At 38.7% G+C, this 18,892-nt stretch overlaps 1 protein-coding gene across 1 annotated transcript in view; it reads left to right on the top strand.

Moving 5' to 3' along the window:
• Window positions 1-12,893, top strand: part of LAMA4 (laminin subunit alpha 4) — a 104,582-nt gene extending 91,689 nt beyond the window's left edge. The window contains exons 30-38 of the mRNA XM_009645211.2: window positions 596-749; window positions 1,468-1,661; window positions 3,676-3,865; window positions 4,775-4,930; window positions 5,775-5,934; window positions 7,031-7,161; window positions 10,171-10,264; window positions 11,217-11,336; window positions 12,748-12,893. Coding sequence (XP_009643506.1) covers window positions 596-749; window positions 1,468-1,661; window positions 3,676-3,865; window positions 4,775-4,930; window positions 5,775-5,934; window positions 7,031-7,161; window positions 10,171-10,264; window positions 11,217-11,336; window positions 12,748-12,893 — 1,345 coding nt within the window. The remainder of the gene's footprint in view (window positions 1-595; window positions 750-1,467; window positions 1,662-3,675; window positions 3,866-4,774; window positions 4,931-5,774; window positions 5,935-7,030; window positions 7,162-10,170; window positions 10,265-11,216; window positions 11,337-12,747) is intronic.
• Window positions 12,894-18,892: the final 5,999 nt, after the last annotated feature.

Here is an 18,892-nt window from a genome sequence, read left to right as displayed (position 1 = left end):
ACCCCTTTCTCATTTTGTGAGGCTAGACAGTATGTGTAAGTTTCTTACCTTATTTGCCATGGAACCTGTTGGCACAGACCTACTAGGTTAAAATATTGTTGAAGTGGGAATAACTTGATGTAAATCAGCTTTCAGCACTGCACCTGCTAATGCTGCTGGTGCAATGTATAATATGCATAGCTGTAATTTACATTTCTATTATGTAGCTTTCAGCTCTGCCTTTGAAACAAAATTACATTAAGGCATCTCACAGAAGCTGGGAAAGTTAGGAGTTTGGTCATGTGAAAATGGTCAGAATTTGTTGATCTTAATAGCTTTATGAAATGTTCTTATATAGAAGATTTTAAAGTGAATTTGACGCTGCAGATTGAGATTCTGTTTATGGAAGCATGGATACAACAGGCAGAGTAGTATCGGCTGCCCGCATTATCCAATCACTGACTGATAAATCTGTACTTTCATCCATGATCAGAGAATGGAAGAAAGCCCATCCAAACATCATTTAAACTACAAACATAAAATTCTGTGATTTTTATGAAGCCAATTCCAACACTTAGAAAAAAGCTGTTCTTGTCATCCCCTCTTTGAAACACAGGCTGGATCGAGAGGTTGAAGTGGAAGACTTCCAGCAGTACTCTGAGAAAGTTCAGACTTCCTTGTATGGATGCCCTGTTGAATCTCCTCCAATTGCTCTTCTCCATAAGAAAGGAAAAAACTCATCAAAAGCCAAAGGAAACCGTAATAAAAAGGTTTGCTACAAATTGCCCCATTACCACCCTACAGTTTTCCAAAGTTGATATATACCATGTGAGGATTGGGAATTCTCCAAATCGTGGACCCAAAATGTATCACATGAATATTTCAGACATACGAAAGAAAGAATCCTATTCATTTACATATTCCATCACTGGAAATGACTTCCCTAACCCAATCTATCTGGCCTAGACTTGCATCACTTTCTCCTACTAGAACTGCAAAACAAAATTTGCCATCTTCAAAAAAGTACTGCATAAACAAGCCTTCTTGATTTCTTCTATATCCTAAAGGCAATAAGCTTCCTTCTGTTCTCGGCTACTTCCATGTGGCTCCTTCTACTGGGTAAAATTAGCATGCATTAATATAAATGTGAAAACAAAAGCCTCTTCCAGCATGCAGGACTTTTAGTCCATATCCTCTTTGCCTATAGTATAGCTGATATCATCAAAAGCAGAGAAGAAAAGATTAAATTAGTAAAACTGCAAAAGAATTGAATTGGAATTATGTTAGCTATGCAAGAATTCCATTTATCACTTCTGCCCTAAATCAGCATCTATAGTAGATCTGTTAATGGAAAATTTGACTTGGAACCATTCCTAGTACTTTTGTAAGGAAAAAATATATTACTAGCTTATATGTAAATTATACTGTTATTTTTATTATGTCCAATCTTAGTTAAAATTTCTCATTAATGGTTCTCCTTCTATGAAGGTGGGAAGAGATAAAGACAAGATTTCACAGCCTTCAACTGGCCTCAAAAAACTGTATCAAGAAGTGAATATGCAAAGAGACCCACAGTGTCACTTGCCCATGAATCCCAAGGCAACTGAACACGCATATCAGTTTGGAGGAACCGCAAACAGCCGGCAAGAGTTTGATCACATACCAAAGGATTTCAGTGAAAGGTAAAGGGACCCTGGAAACAAATATTAAATACACTGGGGAGGAGACAGATATATTAAAAGGTGTTTCAGCTGAGTAAGAGCAATAAATAGAATGCATTTCCTGTTACATCCCTTTTGTGGATTCTTCATCTGTATTGTATATTAACAAAATGCGTCTCCTTGCCTATTTGTAGGATGTTAGTTCTATACAAGCAATGCACCGTCGGCCTCTTTATTTAAGAAGCAGTGGCATTACAGCAGAGCTGGAAAAGAACACAATAGTTCACCAAGAAATGAAGCTGTTCTGTGTTGAGCAGACCTTGGCAGCTGCTTAACAGTTAGGAATCTCTGCAGTGCAGTAGGACAGAAAGCCATGAAAACCATGTCCAATTCAAGCCATAATGGAAATATAAGTAATTAATAATGAGTCCAGATACTGTGGACATTTAATTCTCAGGCTCCCACAGAATATTCCATGTGGTATGTTATGACCATAGGACATAGGAACAAAGGATTTGGGTTTGATACTTTCCATGAAAGACTAAATTCAACAACACAGCATTTTCTGGAAGCATACCAGACCACTAACTCAGAAAAGAAGAGTGCTATTTCCTGACTTAAATCAAAAAAGCATTATGTTCGTTTTAATTCAACAGTGTTTTACTTAGGGCAGTCCTGATGGTGCCCATATGAAGAAAGAAAACCCAAACTCAAGTATGTCTCTTCATCCCTATGAGACATATTTGTTTCACAACTATTATTACAGCTTCATCATTGTAATGTGCATTTTAAAAAAACAATGACAATGTTTTAAAACAACCGATATTGGCAAGGGCCTAAGTCTGTGTGGAATGTAGACACACATTTAATGGAGAACATGTAGATCCTTCAGGCAATACAAAGAATGGAAGCTAGGCTGGTCACCTGACATGAGAAGCAGAACTAATCAGCTCTGACACTGTCCTACACCAGTACAGCTTTGCCATTTTTTAGACCCAAAGTAATAATACCAATCATTCAAGAAATCTTTATTGTTGACAGTGTCAAACCAAGTCTGTATAACTTGCCATGTTGTCTTGGACTTCACAAGGAACTACAAAGAAGGAGAAGCTTAGCAGTGAGTCTGGAATAACATTACAGATTTGTGAACTGTCAGGCCTCCATGCCATTGCATGTCCCCCAACACTGATATTCAACAGGAATGGAAATGTAGCATATATGCATTTGCATGTCCAGCAAAGGGCAGTGAAGCTGGTGAAGGGTCTAGAGCACAAGTCTTACAAGGAGCAGCTGAGGGAACTGGGGTTGGGGTTGTTTAGCCTGGAATAAAGGAGGCTGAGGGGAGACCTTATCGCCCTCTACAACTGCCTGACAGGAGGGGGTAGCGAGGTGGGGGTCAGTCTCTTCTCCCAGGTAACAGCCAACAGGACAAGAGGAAATGGCCTCAAGTTGCACCAGGGGAGGTTTGGATTGGATATTAGGAAAAATTTCTTCACCAAAAGGGTTGTCAAGCACTGGAATGGGCTGCCCAGGGAAGTGGTCAAGTCCCCATCCCTGGAGGTATTTAAGAGAGGTGTAGATATGGTGCTGAGGGACGTGGTTCAGTGGTGACCCTGGCAGTGCTATGTTAATGGGTGGACTCTATGATCTTAAAGGTCTTTTCCAACCTAAACGATTCTATGATTCTAAGATGCCCCTGCTTGCTGGGGCGGGGTTGGACTAGATGACCTTTAAAGGTCCCTTCCAACTCAAAATATTCTGTGATTCCACATTGCCAGTTATGGGTGGTCTGTATTGATTTTATTCACTCCAGAGATTTTCATTTTTGAAAACAAGTTCCTTGCAAGGCAGCTTCTTCTCCAACTTTGACTTCTACTCCAAAAATCAGTATGAAATGTTTCTCAGAAACACCACTTCCATAAAGGAGATGTATATTTCTTCGAATGAGAAGAAAATCTGAGTCTTCTTCTGCCTGCAGTTTGATTTAAGTCAATTATGTCTGCTCTAGTTTTAATACCATGTTCTTATGTGCCAGAGCTCAGTTCTCTATCAGCCTGAAAACTCACTCATCTCATGGAATGATTTTCTACATCTCGGATCAAAAAGAGATCAACTTCATGGCCCTTTTCGTTGCTCATGGCCGACTCATTTTTATGTTTAATGCTGGTCATCAGAAGATAAGGATTAAGAGCCAAGAGAAATACAATGATGGCCTTTGGCACAATGTAAGTAAAAGAAAGCAATCATTATGATGGTGCATGCTATCAAGGCTGCAGTAAAATGCTGCTGATGTGACAGCTCAGGGAGTTTTCATTCATGTGTTCATAACCACACCTATATGTTGAGAAACTTCTGCCTGTATTTTTAGATCCTCAATGCTGCATTTTATCGAGTCATTAACTAGGGACAGGAAAGTGAATCAGCTACAAAAATCCAGCAATTCCCAACACTAACAGCTGAACAGAGGACAGTGAGGCAATTAAGAGTTAAGTTTTCTAGGAACAGAAGGACTAGAATAATTCTGTTCAGCAAATTTCTTGGAAGTGCCTAAGCAAGGAGCACAGCTGTCTTAAGGTCCCTCTGTAGTCTATAAAAAAAAAAAAAAGACAATTTTAGCGATCAAGGTGAATTTCTAGCTGTCTTAAGGTCCCTCTGTAGTCTATAAAAATAAAAAGACAATTTTAGCGATCAAGGTGAATTTCCCTCTGTAGGTACCTTTCTCTCCTCACTGACTACAGAGGAAGTCTACAGTTACTAAGCTCCTAACTTAGGCACTTAAGTGTTTAAAGCAGGCTGGATGAATCCAGACCATAAAACTGGCAAAGACCACGAAAATGCTAACAGTGATAGTACTGTAGCAATGAATCATATATGCAAATATAAGATGGGCAGACCTCAGTAGATCTTGTGACACTTTGATTACCTCTGCCTTGTACGTCAAAATTTAAGACAGACAGCAGTTTTACTATTTAGCCTTTACATGAATGTGAAAAAAAGAGGGTTGTCCAGCAAAGATTACTGGCAGTTAATAAAACAGGCTTGTACAGTATCACTCACAAGCTTTTCTTCTCAAACTTCTTATCTTCTTCCACTGCACAGGAGTAATCTTCCAATTTTTTTTCCTGCCTTTCTAGGTGATATTTATTAGAGGCAAAAATATTGGTCGCTTGATAATTGATGGTCTCCGAGTACTGGAAGAACCTTTCAGCGGTAATGCTAATACCTGGCAAGTCACTGAACCACTCTATATTGGGGGTGTAGCTCCAGGAAAAGCTGTAAAAAATATCCAGGTAAAGCAGACACACATTACATCATGCCATACCTCTATGTACAGCTAAATGCAAAAGCTGACTGTAGTGGTGAGTTCAGGCAAAAGCATATTTCTGAACCCTCAGCAAGCTGAGGAGCATGCAGCTCAGTTCAAGTGAATAGCAAATCCCCCACAGGGCTGCACTGGGCGTAGCTGGGCTAGACTTCCACAGACTTGCAGCAGCAACTGGAAAGCCAGTAGTCTCTGAAGAACAGAGAAGAGAAATCCTAGTGACATCCAAGCTTAGATGAGACAGGTGAAGTTAGGTGAGATCAGTTCCATCCTTCAGTCTGAGATACAGATGAGTTTTGGAGAGATTTTAGTGTTGTCTTAGTATTTCTACTTTAAGGCAGTACCTAGAAGTCAGAATTCTGTTCTACACCTTGGATACTGAAGTATACAGAAAGGAGTGTTAAACCAAAAATGAACATAACCAAGTCTCCTTCAAGGTAATCTTTAGTGTTATTGTGCCTAACAAGACAGATTCACTACTCAGAAAAAGTAGACCCCTGGCATGCCTTGAGGGTATGAGGTATGTATAACACTGCCTTGCTCTAGTTGCACTTTGTGTCTCATGGTTCAGTAAGGATTGTTTGAGAAACAACACAAGCTGGAGTTACCTTCAAGTCATTAGAGAGACACGAAGAGGCTATGAAAAGCATCTGTCCTGCTTCTCTTCTCTGGAAACTGTTTTTTTAATTCAAAACTGATGCACTAGACAATCACAGCCTTAGAGCTCATAAACAAGTACAAATAGGGACAGAAGAGTTTATTTCCTTCCACAAGCAGTTGATCTACTAATAATGCTTTTTTTCCCCCCTCAGATTAACTCTGTCTACAGTTTTAGTGGTTGTCTCAGCAATTTACAGCTCAATGGAAGATCAATTACTTCAGCTTCGCAGACATTTAGTGTAACACCTTGCTTTGAAGGCCCATCAGAAGCAGGAACATACTTTTCATCAGAAGGAGGATATGTTGTCCTTGGTAATACACTACTAAACAAATGTATCCCATAATAAGACTGTAATATTCACCGTGCTTCAGAATGGTGTATTTCACTAAAGGGTGTGGTAATTTCTGAGGCTGTGAGCTGTAAGGATTATTAGATACAGATCATTATTGTGGTAAGCAGCTGATGTTGACAGGTCACAATGTCACCAGGAAACTTAAGTTGTTAACATAAATATACCTGTATGTATTTCAAAATGTTGACAGGTCACAATGTCACCAGGAAACTTAACAAGTTGTTAACATAAATACACCTGTATGTATTTCAAATAATTAGAATAATTTCACAAAGGAACAGACTATGATATGGTAAAAATTATCGCAGACATATAGAAGTCAATGTGGCTAAGACCAAGTACACCAGCAAATGGTCATCCCTTAGTTTTTTAATTAATAAAACAACATGTAATTCAAAAATCCTAAAGAAAGGCTTTCCACGTCTTGATAATCAACAGCATGACAGAACACATCTTTCCTGTCGTTTAGGCCTGCTGTGTTCCAGGAAGTGTTTTATGAGGGGTTTTTGGTCACATCGGCTCTGATCTGAACAGGAAAGGAAACTGCACAACTCTATTGATTGGCAACACCAAGAGGAATTAGACAGTGTTTCTAATTTGTTCCCTGGCCTGCCACCAGTCTGAAAAAGGGGGGTTCTTCTACTGAAACATCAAAGCTCAAGTGAACTCCCACTCACTGTATAAAGACTGCTGAATGGTTAGCAAATTGCACAATAAGAAACTGCCAAAAAATACAGATCATTTACTTTCTGCTGACCATTTCATTGCTAAGAAATATTTTTAAACAAAACAATTTTTTTCAAATAATGAGAAAAATAAAGAAACCTTTATTAGTACTTCAAGCAAACATAACCAAAACAAAAGTTGAAATGGGTCATTGACGGCACACCATGCCATCTCTTCAAGTATGTGTACTGGCACATGTTCCAGTAGTTTTAAAGACAGAACAAATAAGTTCCACCCTGAGGTTTTGAACTTCCCTTTTGACTTTGAGTAGATGCACAATTTCATCACTAACTCAGTACAAAAAGAATGTTATTCTTTTTCCCTCACAGATGAATCCTTCAGTTTAGGCCTGAAATTTGAAGTTGTTTTTGAAATACGTCCCCGAAGCAGCTCAGGAATTTTACTGCACGGTCACAGTGTGAATGGAGAGTACTTGAATATGCACATGAGAAATGGACAGGTAAAATGAAGGTCACATTTCCTGCATCGCTTTGACTGGTTCCTCTCCTACCTACTTGGGCTGTGCTATATGCAGCTTTTGTCTTTCAAATTTCCATTAATCGGTTCTTATTTCTCTCTTAAATATATTAACCGCTGAGATTAGGCAACCCAGATATTTATTTTAAAATACAAAAAACAACACTAAGACAAAATCAGATCACTTTACTAATACCAACTATGAAAATCTAACAAGCAGTTGAAAAGAAGCAAGAGCACTCTTTGGTGCTGCTCTTTCATCCACACATTAAAAATGTGTAACAGTTACAGATAAGGTAACTGTTGATAAATTTTTACTTCTTGTTTGTTAAAAGAGAAGTCTGAGTTGCACTCAGTCTTCTTGCTTTAACATATATGTGTGTGATGGGGAGGGTAAGGGAAAGGGAACGTTCTGATTGTGTTGATCTGGCTTCTTAGACTGAGACCCTCTGGATTTTTGTAAGGCTGTCAATTGAATGAGAGAGGTTTAAAATTAACTTACCAGCTAGTTGTTGCTGTTGCTATTTATTATGTTCATTGCTAAAATCTGGTTCCCATAATGCTGCTACACATTGCACACATACACTACTAAGTTGCAGTCTAAGCGGACAAAACAAGCAAAGGTTTAGAGCAGGGGAAACATTTTTTTTTTTTCCTTTTTGCAGAAAATAAACTCAGGGCATAGTCAAAAGACTAAGCAGTGTGGATATTCCTTAACCACTGCGATACACTACCCAGTATCTATCTGTCAACCAAAGTGGAAGAGTATTTAAGTGAGGCTGGCTGTACCTTGGTTAGAAATGCAACACCTGAGGAAACACGCTGTCACCTCTCTCACAAGAACAGGAACCTACAGCAGAGTGACTGGGCAGTTTAGCATGGTGATTCATCCTATCCTAAAGTAGATATCTACTATAGGTGACTAGATGGGCTGTCATTCAGAGATTCTATTTTTCTGTATCGACTACAGAGAGAACAACAGGTGCTTCAGTTAGGCACCTAACTTTTGACAGCTGATTAGGTAAGACAAAGCCCATTCTTACTAGCTGTAGATAGTCCTTGGTGAATTAACAAAGAAATTCTTAAAGCACAATGCATGGCTGTGTATCACGCCACACTTAAAGGTTGCAGCTGTATACAACTAGTCCAGCCTAGTACTTCTTATCTAAAAATCTGAGGGAAGGTTTGCACGTCCAGAAACTTGTCTGGTTTTCCAACTGTATTAGTTGGTCTAACAAAAATATTGCCTCACTTAATGCTTCAAACCTCACTCTCTGTATAATGCATATGCAATTCATAAACAAAATTCACCCTGGAAAAGCAGCTCTTCCCTGCCTAACACTGCAACAGGTATGCTAGTTACCTTCTTAGTAAGCATCTGTGGTTTTTACCATCAATTATCTGCTCTCCTTGAATGCATTACCAAAGACCTGTTTTGTGAAAAGATTTTTGCTGGACAAATAAGAACAATCAGCACCTTTAATTCATTTTTTTAAATGTATGTATCTCTATTGGTACAACTTGTCTGGACGATTTATTAAGGAGCCACTTTCTCTCATGATTCTGTATTTGCTTTAGTTATTCCTATATATTTTATTCAATGGTGGATAAAAAAGAACATGAGGATCATTTCATTTATGTTTGCTGGTGCCTTTATGGAAAAAAATTATTTAAAATTTCTTAGTTACAACTACATTGAAACAGAGATCCTCTGATATTAAATATAAGGTGTTTCCTTGCAACATTTTCAGTCAACAAGGTGTCAGCATTATCAGGGACAACTTAGATATGTGAAAAGCCTGAGATGCTGGACTCAGTGTTTGGAGTTCTCTGGCAATCACCATGGGGAATCTTCTGCCCCGCAACAGGGACACAACACTGCTCTGCAACTGCTGCAGCATTTCCACCTAACTAAAGCAGAGGTGCAAAATTCAGAATTAGGTTCACTTTCTACCACTGTCAAGAGATTTGCTGGTAAGCTTGAAGAAGTAACTTAAAAGTCATTCTTAAGTTCCCTAGCTATTCCTTTCTCACATCTTGTCTGTTTGTTTATACTTGGGTTTTTCATGACTGTTTTTCTTATTAAGTGGCTAGCAAGATGCCAAAACATCATCTGATGCTTCTAAACACTAATTTACCACACAGGAAATTATAGAGTAGCGGTACTAGAAAACTTGAGTGAAATTAGCTGTTATTTTTTAATCTTATTTTGAACTCTTCTTTGAGTTCAAATCAGAAATGTTGCAGAACTACTGAATCTAAAAAAAAAAAAAGAAAAAAAACCACCACCAAAAAACCTAAATCTGTAAATGAGAAAGGTGCTGTATTCTAAAAAATTTCATGAAGTCATGTTTTTCTTTCACTTACATACTAGACATGTTTTGAGTGGGGAATACAGCATTACTACAATAGAAGGGAAAAGAGAAGAGGACGGGGTTTACAGTGATGACTACATTTTTTTCCTGTAGGTTACTGTGAAATTGAATAATGGAATCAGAGATTTTTCAACTTCAGCTTAAAAGTCATTCTTAAGTTCCCTAGCTATTCCTTTCTCACATCTTGTCTGTTTGTTTATACTTGGGTTTTTCATGACTGTTTTTCTTATTAAGTGGCTAGCAAGATGCCAAAACATCATCTGATGCTTCTAAACACTAATTTACCACACAGGAAATTATAGAGTAGCGGTACTAGAAAACTTGAGTGAAATTAGCTGTTATTTTTTAATCTTATTTTGAACTCTTCTTTGAGTTCAAATCAGAAATGTTGCAGAACTACTGAATCTAAAAAAAAAAAAAAGAAAAAAAACCACCACCAAAAAACCTAAATCTGTAAATGAGAAAGGTGCTGTATTCTAAAAAATTTCATGAAGTCATGTTTTTCTTTCACTTACATACTAGACATGTTTTGAGTGGGGAATACAGCATTACTACAATAGAAGGGAAAAAGAGAAGAGGACGGGGTTTACAGTGATGACTACATTTTTTTCCTGTAGGTTACTGTGAAATTGAATAATGGAATCAGAGATTTTTCAACTTCAGTGACACTGAAACAGAGTCTCTGTGATGGCAGGTGGCACCGAATTGCAGGTCAGTAAAACATGATCATCCCCTAATTAAGGTGACAGATCCCAGTTCTCCCTCCCCAAATATCCATCTCCATGGGCTAGTGCACTGGGAATGGGGTTGTATTTTCAGTTTTTCCTTTTCACCTTTCAAGACACAAGTTTGTGTGAAAGACACAGTCATACTCGTCCCTCAGATACAGGAACTGTAGAGCTTCCTGGGAGGACAAGCACAAGTTCCTACAAAGAACAAGCAAAGATGGAAGCTCCTTGTTCAAAGAATGCAAGACAGCCTAGCCAAAATGCTGACAAACTTTCCTAAGATGTCTACCAGATGATACTCTTCCCAATTAGAGGCTAAATAAGTTGGTAGAATGTAGTAGGCACAAGTATATTTTGCCCTTAAAGGTCAAATAACAGGACAGATATGGGGAGCCCCTCCATCACACAGAGAGATATGTATAGTTAGGATTTTGCCTCTGTGCCAGACAGCCATCCTTTCCTGGGTTTGAAAGTCAAAAAGTACTTCTAAACCTCAGGTGTTTTGAAATCCCTTACCTTCTTGTCTAGATGCCCACTTGGGATGTCTCCCAGTGTCACATCCAGAAAAGATCTGAGAGTGCACCCTTTCTCCATGCATTCTGGTTTCCTTCTAAAGGAAACCCCACTGCATTCTAGTACATGCCCTATTGGGAATGATTTGGCAAACAGTCTTTCTAAGCCACATGCCATTGTATGCTCATGCCCTGCAGCCTAGACACAGCTGCCAGCAATCAAGAGCCCCTTGCTCAGAAGCACCCTTGCTCCCACACTGTATCTTCCACTGGCCCGTCTCTATGCCAGAATCTGCCCAGATACTGTCACTGATGGCTCACACCCAATCTAGGAAACACTACATCAAACTACTCAGATCAAACAGATAACTCCTGTCTGTCACAGAAAATTCACTTCTTGATCCCTGTGCCTTCTCCTTTCAGTTATTAGAGATGCTAATGTGGTGCAGCTGGATGTAGACTCTGAAGTCAACCATGTGGTAGGGCCACTAAATCCAAAGGCACTTGACCACAGGGAGCCAGTGTTTATTGGAGGTGTACCAGGTAAGTTTTTGGCAGCTTTGTGGTATGTTTTCTCAAATTTCAATACGGTGTCCAGAGAAAACATAGAGACTTAGCTTTTATTTCAAAAAGAACAAAACATATTGCATGTGAACAACCTGGTAAAATTCAAAGGCTCAGGAGCTGACGAGAAATGTTCTGACTCAAGTTCTCAAAGAGAAAGGTGCTGCTTCATTGAAATTAAAACATTCAGTTATATAGGGGCAGGTATGGACTCTACTAGTAGAAAAGTCAGCCAGATAGAAGAAGAAACAGCTTTTTTTCCACTTCCCAGCATGGGCTTACTGAACTGTTTTCTTAAGAAGTGATTGATTTTTTTCATTAACGGGATTGGAAACTCACTGTAACTGGAGTCTCAAGGTTTTGTTGCTCGTAGGCTTCTTTCCTCTTCTTCAAGCAATGGCATCTTTGAACACAAGACAAAACATGAAGATTCTTTTTCTGACTAGTGATTTCTATTGCACAGATGTCTGCTAATTGGAATTCGTGACTCACAGACCATCTGTGTAGTGTGGGCCAAGATTACTACATTTACTTCCCTTATTCAACAGACAGAGCTACTCTGTTGGGGTTCATATACAAACTGTAATCAACACTACATGATTCAATTTTTAAGTCATCTCCTGTACATTTCTCATTGAAAACATGCAGCATTATTTCCCTGTGCCTTGCATGTCAATCATGAATACCTCTAACTACAAAATTTATTATATTGCTTATCTTGGATTAGTGGCTTGAGTGCATGATGTTCTCATCCATCCCACACTACCAGGAGGAAAAATGAGCCTAAAGGGAATAATAAAATCTATGTGCAGATGCCTGTTCACTCTTTAAATCCACACTGGAATTTTATAGGACAGAACTCTTCCCAGAGAGGCAATATAAAGCGGTAATTGCAAATGCTGTTCTGCTTCATAATAGAGCCTTCTATTTCTACATTCATTATAGAATACTAAAGCTATGCCATACATTGGCTCTATAATGCTACTATCACCCTGGCGCAGAAAAATCTTACGATGAACTTCACAACGAACAAGATATAATACTAACTAATACCATGCAAATATAGTAAACTAAATGCAAACTAACAAATCAGACACAATGACAATACACATAATGTTAAAAGAAATTACAGCCACGCACCCTGGGATTCATCTACTCTGTTAAAAAAATGCAAGATTGGGCCTCTATTGACTATGTAGTATCAAGAATTTTACATAAATGGCCTCTAGGACACTGGCAGCAGGCCAGACATTTTAAAAGACCCACAGAAGATTCAGCAGAGCTGCAGTTAATAGCAAATTTTAAAGATTCTGCCACCAAACCGATTATTTTGGTCATCATGAGTACTAACTTTTTTTGTTTTCTTTTTTTTAAAATCTGCTTCTTCCAGAGTCTCTGCTAACATCCAGCCTGACTACACGCAACTCCTTCATTGGCTGCATTCGTAACTTCATGATTGATGAAAAACCAGTGAGTTTTAGTAAAGCAGCTTTGGTTAGTGGTGCTGTAAGCATCAACACATGTCCAGCAGCCTGACAGTGCACTGCATCAGTCCGGTAAAGTTCTTTAGATCACAGAAAGAAAAATAGAACAAAACAAACCATGTTCATCGGGAGAAGAAGAATGAAAATATCAAGGATCCATATACAGAAAGAAGTACGTTTAAGGGTCACATCTAACATTTACAGTGCAAACAAAAATCACTAAAGAATAAAGGGCTGTTGCTTCTGCACTTCTCTTACTATACCACAAGAGTGAGCTTTACCATTTCTTATAGTGTATGTGTGGCCAGTCTGTTACATGAAAATGTGAGATTATAAAAGAAATTAAAACTATATTAAATGTTACTTTCAAGATAGATCCTCTACACCATTCATTCCATACGTTAGGTCACTTTTTGTTTCACAGGAAAAGATCTGCTAATGCACATTAAAGAATAAAGCTAGATAATAGACTTACATTGCAAATAACTGTGTTCAAAGGTATTTTAATTTTCCATTCAACTCATTTATATATTCCTCAATTAAAACAGGGGACAGAGAGCATACCAATTATGTAAGCTTACAAACAATGAAAAACTCAAATTTTTATTCCACTTCTAGACTTCATGAGTATATTCTAGCATAACATGAAGATAGGATGTATATCTTTTAAGACAGGCACTTTATATAACTGATCACTTAACTAAACTAGGTAATTTTAGAGCAATCCTTGCCTTACCTAGGAAGGGAGAGAAGAGAGAAAATTCAAAGTTTCAGGTTTTTTCTCTAAATTTTTAAATGCACTTACATAAAAACACAGCACTAAATCCACAATCTGATTGTGATCTCCTTTGCACTAATATAATACAAGTAAACACAGAATGTAGAAAGCAGAATCATAGTCACAGTTTCAGGCAAATCCCTTACCACATAAAATCATCACTTCCTTGTGAGACTGCTGCAGGACATCAGTTTACAGCAGTGATCCTCAAACTAGGAACACACTCCTGTGGAGCGTATCCTGGAAGAAATGCTGCTGCAGAGGAAATGGGGGTGAAATAGGAAGATGTAAACAGAAAGCAAAGGGCTGCAAATCTGAGCTATGTTAAAACCATAGAAGGTAGATGGAAATTAATACTAAGGTCTAGCTCACAGTAGGCTTGAACATCAGACAGACACAAGTCACTTGCAAAACTTAGTCTCTTCAGTGACAACCTACAAGGCATCAAAGCCATTTAGGTTTCTTTTCTTTAAAGAATAAACTACTCTTGACAGAAAGTTTGATGATTGCTGGGCAAACTATTGTTGGAACCAACTCAAAATATGACCAGCTGCAAAGCAGGAAAGGACAACTCCCTCCAGACTAAAAATTAATAAGAGCTCATATGGAAAACACAGAGGTGACAACTGGAATCCAAAGATCTTGAATCTATGGACAGCTGGAGGAACCACCAGCATAAGGTACATGTGTCAGCACTAATCACTAGCTTCCCTACTACTCTCTCAGTAGGAAAAAGGTTTTGACAGATTGAAGAGGTCTTGGCTCACTCCGGGTAAAGACTGCAAGCTGTGGACAGACTGGCACAGGGACTCTCTGGCAGCTGGGACCCCATTACTGCCTCTCCACTTGTCTCTAGAGTCCAGTGTTGGGTGGTGAATGAACGAGAGAAGACAGCATGGCTCCAGCAGCCACTGCCTGTTCTTCCACCAGCCTTGTCAGTGCTGCCTATGCTTTCAGCCCCATGCCTATTCTAACTGCCTTCTCCTGGACACATCTCCCATTCTGTTCCTTGCAACTCTCAGGCAACATGCTACCAGGACTGATTCCCTTCCCAAGCATATAGGGAGGCCCCCTGCTTCTGGGAGTGGTGTATATAGCCCCCTCTTTTCATAACTCCATAGCCCACTGTTCATAGTTCAGAAGCAATCACTAAGAGTACCCCTCTGCAGTCCCCCTGAATCAAGCACATCAGGGTTCCCCAAACCCAGTTGCCTTCAAATGCCATCTTTGTCTTGGACACCAAAACTAGTATGCCTGCTCAACTCTTTCCTGCTCTCAGCAACTACCCAGACTCTGAACATAAAACATTTAGAGCTTTTGGGTTGGGATTTTTTTTTTATTATTGGGGGTGAGGGGGAATGTCCTCAGATCGGTGAGCTGGGATCCCAGTGGGTACCAGATGCCATGCATGGTGTCAGGGCTGTGCTGCTGGAAACAGGGGTAAAAAAAGAAGTCTCTCTTTCCTTCCAGTGGCAGCAAGTTGTTAGGCTGGCTTAATCAATCTTATGACACCACAACCTGAGCTAAGCTTCCTCAGGCCCTGGCCTCCAGGATCCCATTGCTGAAGAGAAAAGAACAGCGGATTCCCTGCTTAGATAGGTTCGTTACAAGGATTACTGAAATTCCTTTCAAGGTTGTCTGCAGCTGCTAAGCAGAGATAGCCACGAATAGCATACGCTTGTGCCCCCGAAGAGCATCACAGTTTAGTGAATGCTGGTATTAAGTGGAGCATTGTATGTTAACTGGTGCACACATATTCAGAACGTTTTTCCATCTTACACCTATTTCAGACTAAAGCTTTTTCATATCCACAGCTAAGCTCTGTGAATAAACAATATTTTTTAGACACGTTTGCTGCAATGAGATTTGGTTTTGTTCAGTGGATTTACATTTAAGAATGACTCTTCTGATTAATCAGTCCTTTGCATACTTTATATATGGAAAACTAAAAATACAGTAAGATAGTAAGTGAATAAAAATCACATTAAAATTCATAAACTGCTACCATTCAATTTACTTCTCTTTACTACATCACCAGCTAACCACACACAGCAGTATTTCTGGAGGATATCTTCCTCAATTTTCCTTTCTAGGCCTCAGAGATGCAGTTTTTTTCCTCTGCAGAACAGCATTTCCAAAGAAAAATACTATAAACCAGAGGACACTGGCAGGCTTGGGAGAGAGCAGAGAATAATGCAGATTTCCTTGCCCTCAATATCCATATGTACCTTGAAATTACCATTCCATATGCACCAAGATGCACTGCATTACACACAGTTCCGCATTCATTTCAAAGCTCCTGGTGTTTAAGAAAAGGCAACTGCCTCAGCAGAAATCTTCCCAGAATTCAATTTGTCTTCTGTATCTACCTTAAAACTTATAGCTCCAAAATACAAACCCCTTCTTCTACAAAGATCTGGGAAAAAACCCTCCAAGTTCTGAGGTACATTGTCAGATTGTCCATTTACATTTTCATTATGAATATAACTATCTCAATTCTGCAGAAAGCCTACACAAAAAAAAGAAAAAGAAAAAAAAAAAGAAGAGTATTGACCCTAAGGAGTTTACACTTTTTCTCTGCTGCCTTCAAGGTTTTAATAAGTGTTGTTATAGCCATTATCTAAATCAGGGCTACAACTACACTCTTACTACATCACGAAATATTCTGAAATTTGACAATTGCATGGCTATATTGGAAAGAATCCAATTTCAAGTTGAAATATTCAACAAACTGCTTCAAAACAGAGTATTTAATTAGGATCTCTGGTCCCTCTGTCTCTTATATCTGAAAATCTGTAGAGATCTCCTATAGTTAAAGGTTCTTATCAGCCTTTCCTTCTACTCAAGGATCAAGAGTATGCACAATAGCTTGAAAAGGAACATGAAAGATGAAGGGTTGCATGTCTGACATCAACTCCTCACAAGCCAGCCATTCTAAGTAAAAAAAACCCCACCAAACCCCCAAAAACTTCATATGTGAACTAAGCCCTAATATAAATCAAAGAATAACATTAGTTCAAATTCCAGTGTATTGTCCCTACAGCAGCATGTGGCCTAACTAGTCATTAAAAAGATGCTGAAGCATAGAACATGTATTTAAGTTGTGATGTACATTTGGCTCTTGTTGTGGTTTGGATTTAAGGGTTATTCACAGATTCACAATGGTCCATGTCAACTCATTTCCTCTCAATAACATATTAAGTTATTCCTACAATTCAATTATTCCTGTTCCAAAGCTGTGGAACGCTATTACTGTATAACATCAACAACAAAAAGTTACTGAGAAAATAAGGGTAAAAAACACACATTAGCATAAGACTGTCAATTAAATGATTAGCACAGACAAAAAGTTTCTGAGGGTATCTCGTTAGATTCATGCATTTATACTATGGTCAATGAAGTACAGCTTCATCTACAATGAAACAGAAAGTCAGTGTGTGATTATTTCTTTCACATTGTTGAGCTGCCTGTTTCATTAAACCCCTGAGCACATGCATCAAACCAAATTGGTTATTACACATCCACTTCCTGCCCTTGGACCTCCTTTGGAAGCTAAAAAATATTCCCACACGGATATGAATCTCAGCTGCATCTCTGATTCACGGTGTTTCCAAACTCAGTGAGAATAATCACTTTACATTTGCTATCACAGACCTCTTAATAGCATACTGAAAACCAAAGCACAGGGTGTCTTGCTGCAATCTCATGTTCAATGGAGCGAATCCCATTAAACTGAATCTTGATGGGACACAGAACACAAAAACTACAGCTAATTGAAAGAACAAGTAGAAGCTGTAGCTAACTACACAAGAAGAAAGCAAGCCAGACACAGTAATATTAAGAGATTTTTGTAGACTTCAGACTAAGCTTCAGCATGCTTACAAGCAACGTTGTACTGCTTTTAGCCTAAGGAAGGCCAAAAAGACATGTGAAGGGAAGCCTTTAAGGACATGATGGTAGGCAAGAAGTATAGAAACAAGTTTCACATCTAGCAGCTAGAACAGACCACAGCCTACAGGTTTGGACCAGTTCAGGTAACCACAGGGAACAAAATTAAGCTATAGGTTACATCTAGTCTGTCTAGAGAGAGATGAGAAAGTGTAATTGCTTTCCTGATTAATATGCACGTAGTTTTACATTGGTGATTAGTTTATAAAAGCAGCGTTTGAGGCAGTATTACTCTATTCATGCTAACCTTTTCACCTGCCTATAACACTTAAGCTATTGGTCTTTTGCAACTTCAAATGTGAAACTTGAGTAAGCTTGGGCCACTCATTAGTTTTTCTTAAGAACAACACAGATTTCCAGTAGATTGATTCTTCCCTTTCAATAAAGTTTTGAAAAATTAGTCTTCATATGTATTTCTTACATATAACGCATTACTATTATTGTGTTTGCTGCACTACATAGTTAATCTGTCCTGGAAAGTTTTTTAAAATAGTCATTTAATATAACTTTATTTTCGTGGGGACTTATAATTGATCCCTGGTCATGTCCACCACCGTGATTTCTCCAGAGTAAATAAAGGATTAAGATACACTGAACTTCAGATTTCTATTAAGAATTTCCTTTAGCAAATTTTGTTTGCACACCAGCACTAGAAATAATATATTTGGAAAAAGCGTATTTTGTTAGATAGCTTTAGTCAGAAAACCTAATGAACTGGGTTGCATGGAAGTATTTTTGCTCTCCCACAGGAAGCAGAAATGCCATCTGTGTCACAAGAGAGAGCTTTCTGCAACTGCTTTGCATATCACACGTTCTTTACCTCATTTTGCAGCATAGCTATGCTGTGGACCAGTCTTACCATGCTGAGGCAATGGCATCTCCGCATTTCTCGTCTCTCATTTTTAGTCCCAAAGTTGCTATGTTCAACACAGAGGCAAAAGCACCTCCTAATTGAACTGTGGAGAAGTATTTACAAGAAGTATGAAAGAAAAACATAATTTGCAAGCCTGATGGGAGGGTACGTCACTACAACATTTCCATGTAACCATTTTTTCCTTTAATTTTTAATTTGTATTTTCACGTCGTTTGGCACATTTCACACCACCACTCTGAATAATGCATTTGGGGAAAATAAGACGTATCACATATTTTTAGCCACAAGAGGTAATGAACTGTGTTATCATAGAATCATTTAGGTTGGAAAACACCTTTACAATCATCAAGTCCAACCGTTAACCTAACCCTGCCAAGTCCACCACTAGAATCATAGAATGTTTTGGGTTGGAAGGGACCCCTAGAGGTCATCTAGTCCAACCCCCCTGCAG

This window comes from Egretta garzetta, unplaced genomic scaffold (genome assembly GCF_000687185.1).
Source record: "Egretta garzetta isolate BGI_Z169 unplaced genomic scaffold, ASM68718v1 scaffold18, whole genome shotgun sequence".
Classification (NCBI taxonomy): domain Eukaryota; kingdom Metazoa; phylum Chordata; class Aves; order Pelecaniformes; family Ardeidae; genus Egretta; species Egretta garzetta.
Note: the sequence above shows the minus strand (reverse complement) of the source record. Positions and strands in the feature narration are given on the sequence as shown.